The sequence below is a fragment of the Hydra vulgaris genome, chromosome 01 (genome assembly GCF_038396675.1).
Source record: "Hydra vulgaris chromosome 01, alternate assembly HydraT2T_AEP".
NCBI classification, from domain to species: Eukaryota; Metazoa; Cnidaria; class Hydrozoa; order Anthoathecata; family Hydridae; genus Hydra; species Hydra vulgaris.
The window spans coordinates 70,554,567-70,560,048 of NC_088920.1; the positions used below are offsets into that span (position 1 = coordinate 70,554,567).

The 5,482-nt window shown below is 28.5% G+C and overlaps 1 protein-coding gene across 1 annotated transcript; it reads left to right on the top strand.

Annotated features, from left to right (window-relative positions):
* The first annotated feature begins 1,974 nt into the window (after positions 1-1,974).
* On the top strand, positions 1,975-5,033 carry LOC136074681 (uncharacterized). Its single transcript, XM_065787020.1, has 2 exons — positions 1,975-2,052; positions 4,089-5,033. The coding sequence occupies exons 1-2, from the start codon at positions 1,975-1,977 to the stop codon at positions 5,031-5,033; spliced, it is 1,023 nt and encodes a 340-aa protein (XP_065643092.1).
* Positions 5,034-5,482: the final 449 nt, after the last annotated feature.

Below are 5,482 nucleotides of genomic sequence, written 5' to 3' on the forward strand. Positions count from 1 at the left end.
GATTCCAATCACATATTTAAAATCAGGCCCGTAGCAAGCTTTTCGTTTTTATTTGAGAACTTAACTTGATGTAACGACATGAAGCAAACTCCAAACATTTATATATTCATGTTTATGTAGAGCTTTTCAAAAGTATTGCGATAATCAGAGTCTGCTAAAAATAAACCCTTAAAAATGTTGACTTCCCTTTTATGCCATTGCACAGTGATTTAGAAACACCTAAAATTTGGCCAAAATACAGTTTTTTGAGTAGCGCAATTTAAATAATGTTATTAGCTAACTATTTTCTACAGTTTCTTAAGATATCAACGGTATAAAAAATATAAGTACTGAAATAAAAGATTCAAACGTTAATTTATGTTTGAAGGTGACCGAAAACAGCTTTTTTTTATCATTAAAAATTTATCATTTTTAAATCTTGATTTTCTCCCTAAATACAAAACCCTTCAATTTAATTATCTATATATACAAGGATAATAAATAACTTTATCTAAAACTATGAAAACATTTGAAATATGTATTTATACACGTTGTAAGAAATGCATTTAAAAATGCAACTGTAACGAGTTTAAACTGATTTATATAGCGCTAGGACTTTTTACCTTAGACTTCCTTCGCCAAGCTGATTCTTTTTTTACAGAGAGTTTGTATCATTCTATAAGAAACTAAAAAAGTTAACTGCCCCAACTTGCCCCATTTCGAAATAATGTGGTTTTAAAAAGCTCATTTTATAAAAAAAAATAGCGACGTAAAAGCAAATACGACGTAATATATATATATATATATATATATATATATATATATATATATATATATATATATATATATATATATATATATATATATATATATATATATATATATATATATATATATATATATACATATTCAAATTATTCAAAATTTTTGTTCAGAAACGTCAGGAAAAACTCTTAAAACATAAAAGTTAAAGGTAATTTACGTCGTATTAGCTTTAACGTCGCTAATTTTTGTGCATTGGTGTGAAAGTGATGAGTTTAAAACATATTTAAATACATTTTTTTAACATTTTAAACTAAATTTAAGTTCATTAACAAGTCTCTACCGACTGTGCATTGGTGTGAGAGTGATGAGTTTATAACATTTATAAATACATTTTTTTAACATTTTAAACTATATTTAATAAAACCAAAATTATTCAAGTATCTATTGTCTCAAATGTAAATCGGGCCTTCTACTCTGAGTTACAAATTGTGCCAAAAATGGCTTTAAAAAACTAATAACTGGGTCTTGTGGTCATTTGATTCATAAACCAATCAAAACTGGGGAAAACAAATCAGACTGGGGTATTAAAAAGATTTTAAAAGCTCTTTATAAACTTCTCAATGATTCTCCTGTCAGACGGGAAGACTTTACTGTTGTGACTGTAAGTAATCAATTTCCTCTTCCTTTTTTTGATACGTGACGGTTTGATGATGAAAAGATGGCGTTGAGAGCATTTGTAAAATATGAAGGTTTTGGGAATCTCTACCAAAGAGTTAGCAGCCTTCGCGCATGAGCTACCAAATTGTTTTATCTTCTACTAAGAATTCTATGATTTTAGCAAAATTTTACTTCTTTGCTCATATAGCTCATATTATGCAATCCTTTTTAACCATATGTCATTATGCTAAACCTATGATGCCATTTTAAATGACAACCTTTATTGACGTTAAAAGTAAAACTAATGTAAAACTGCAAATAGCCTCTGCAATTTGATTTTACAAAAGAAAAAAACTATTTAAAAAAGCCAGATATTGGATCTGGTGCCTACACTGTTGTAAAAAATAAAAAACAAATGATAAAATCACTCCAAAATATATTTATGCTTTCAACTACAGTTGCATATGTTTTCTACAGTCGTTGACATGTAAGTTAGTAGGAAAGTTCCCTTTAAAATATGTCATTGTGCGAAATGTAAAATATTTTGACCCAAAAACAATGTGCAATGAAAAAATGGCAAAGGAAAGGATAAGTGATTTGGTTGATATCTTAATTCTATTGCATTGGGTTACCCCAAAAGGTGGGGATGAGGTAAATACCAAATTTAAGATATATTTAGAAAAATTTTTCTCTAAAAACGAGGAACTTTTTATGAATTTCAAAAAAATAGATGATAGATTGGATGAGCTCTTTTTTTCTAAAGTTGGTGATTTAGATGATTATCCGACACTGTCCAAATTAATCAAAACGGTGTTTTTTTTATTTCATGGTCAAGCAGCGGTTGAAAAAGGGTTTAACATTAACAAGAATATGTTACAACCTAATTTAATGAGTATATCGTAGATAAGCCAAGCATCATGTATGACCATATGAAAGCTCTTGACTTAAACCTGAAATCTATATTTATCTCTAAGGAACTGAGAGAATCTGTCAAAAAATTACGGAGTCAACAAAAAATCAAAATGGCTGCTCAAAAAGAAACTGAGCTTACAGATGCTCGAAAGCGAAAAAGTGACTCACTTGCTATAGACATAAAAGACTTTTAGTGTGTCACTTTTTTATCTTTTAAATATACGTTGATTTTAGCTTTATGTTTTAGTCTTACATTACTTGTCTAATTCAATTCATTTTGTTCAAATGTTATTTTTCGAAAGTTTATAGAGTTGATAAAAACAGAGCATTCTTACATTTTACTTTGATTAAATTTTAAATGTATTTTAATAACAATAGTAACAAAGACAACATACTAGCAATACTTTGATAAATGTAATAATGATGCTTTATTTTTAACTGTGCATAATTTTTCTATGTATTATTCTCCAATTCTTTTTTTAATTCCGGGAAAGCTCATAATAACTGAAACAAAAGCCAGGAAAAAAAGGTCGACGATCAAGTAAAAGAGATCCACGATAAGGGAAAAATCAGAGAAATTTAATTTAAGAATTTGGCAGACACCCTGTTACATAGTAACATGTTTACATGTTACTGGCTTCGTACTTTTTGAACTTTTTTGAAACAATACTCTGATCTTCTCTTGTGCTGTTTAAGATTTTCTGCTTGCCAACATCTTTATAAACTAATCATTAATTAATTGACCATAAATCCTCTATTGGTCTTGATTCTGTAACATTGAAAAGGTCATCTTTTTTTTGTACAAAAATTACATTTACTTCTTTTAAGTAATTTTAAGCAATTTAGCACAGGAAAATGAAGCAAAATCTGGCCAAAACACACATGGTTTGTGCCAGTGATGTTCTTTTATAAAATGCATTAATTTGTTTTAACAAAATATTCTGAGTAAGTTTTTTTTATTCATTACTAGACTGTTTCTTCAGATTAAAACTTTCAATATACCTTAACAATTAATTTTTAATTATTAGTTCGATATGGTAAGTTTTCTTTTTCTTTTGACTTTCTTTTTACAATTTTATGAGCATGCAAAGCAGATATTTTGAATTTACAAACTGCGATACTTCATTATGTTGATCGAAGCTTAACTTTAAAGGTTTAACTTTTTACTGAGGCATTTTAATAACTTAATCAATAATTTCTAACACAGTCAGGTTTTTAATCAGCATGTTAAATAAACAATGTTTTAATAAATAGAATATGTTCTATAGTGAATAAAACTTTGTCCGAGTGGCAGTGAACGTAACAATGCCAGTGCTGGTGAGTGATGTTTGTAAAATACCAGAAAAATATTTTCATAATAATTCTCTGGTATTTAAAAAACTATTTTTATTGCATACAAATGTAAACAATTAATTAATTATATTTTATGTATTAAATAATATGTAATATTGTATACAGTGCCGGTGTCATGAAATAAATTAACCCCCATAATAAATTAACTCCCGTAGCGTAAAAAATTACCCGGTTGATAATGGGTGATGCGGAAGTTATCGGATAAATCCTAATTTCATTATTTGAGCATAATAATTAGTTTTTGTAGTTTTATGCCTAGGCATAAACGTTCTATAAAATATAAACTTTATTATTTGAAACACAATTATTTAAAATGAGGTTAAATGCAGCTGAACGAGAATCCTTTCGAAAGCGACTAAAAATGTTTTTTGTAAATAAACCTAATATTAAAAAAAAAAAAAGTCGTAAATCATTTTGAAAAGGAAGGATTTGCTCGAAGTACAATATATGATAACCTAAAAAGACTTGAAACTGTTAAATCGTTTTCTGATAGAAAGCACCCTGGTCGTCCGACATCCTGGACTAGAGAAAACAAAGCCGAATTAACGAGACTTGTCAACAATCGAAAAGGGGTCAGTCAGAGAAAAATAGGTATTAAATTCAGTGTAAATCAATCGACAATTGCTCGTCAGTTAAAAAAAATTAATATTAAATATAGAAAATGTGAAAAGACTCCAAAATACACTATAGAACAACAAATAAAGGCAAAGAAAAGAAGCAGGAAACTAGTTAACCAACTCTATAACACAAAATCGCTTCAAGCCATCGATGACGAAAAATACTATTGTTTTTCAGGGGACAACATGCCTGCAAGTTCTGGATACTACACAAACAACAAAAAGACATGCCCAGAAAGTGTTCGTATTATAGGAAAAGAGAAATTTCCAAAAAAGTTATTAAAGTGGATAGCCATATCTGACTGTGGTATGTCCGAGCAATTGTTTCGCACTTCCAAGGCTGTAGCGATCAATTCATCAATCTATATTAATGAATGTTTAGAAAAACGACTTCTTCCATTTATTCACAAGTATCATGGAGACTTTAACTATTTATTTTGGTCAGATTTAGCAAGTTCTCATTATTCTAAAGATTCTCTAAATTGGATGGACCAATATGTCTCCTACGTTGATAAAGAATCCAATCCCCCAAATGTGCCTCAAGCACGACCAATTGAAAATTTTTGGGCACATTTGGCACAGAAGGTTTACGAGGGAGATTGGCAAGCTTCAACAGAGCAAGTTTTGATTTATCGCATTAAACTAAAACTACAAGAAATTGATTTAAACTTTTTACAGTCGCATATGAAAGGCGTCAGAGCAAAATTGAGATCAATTGCAGATGGTGGTGTTTTTTCATATAAAAAATAATATATTTTTATTTAAAGATAAATGCTTTATATAAAAAAAAATAAAATAGCAGTTTGTTTTTTTATTTATAAATAAGTTATTGACGTTTTTATTTTGTCCGATAACTTCCGCATCACCCGTTATATTTCAAAATAGATAAACTCTGCTTGAATAAATTAACCTCTGTCGGCAAAACAAATTAATTCCCCATGATATTTTAACTCTTTTTAAACAACTTAAATGAATTACAAAAAAAGTATTTCAACCTCATGTTTTCCTCTTTGTTTTTAAATCTGCTCATTTGCTATTGATATGGATATGTTAACAGTAGCACTATATATATTTTAAGCATTCTTAAATATTTATAGGGGAGAGTGTGTATGAAAAAGCCACTTTTAAAATGGCGTGAAAAAAACTCAATTGTAACAACTTTTTATTTTTATTTTTTATTTATTAAATAATTACATTAT

Coding starts and splice junctions, on each gene's coding strand:
- LOC136074681 (XM_065787020.1), top strand. CDS start 1,975: ATGGCAAAGGAAAGGATAAGTGATTTGGTTGATATCTTAATTCTATTG. Junction 2,053..4,088: donor CCCCAAAAGGTGGGGATGAG/GTAAATACCAAA, acceptor CATTTTGAAAAG/GAAGGATTTGCTCGAAGTAC.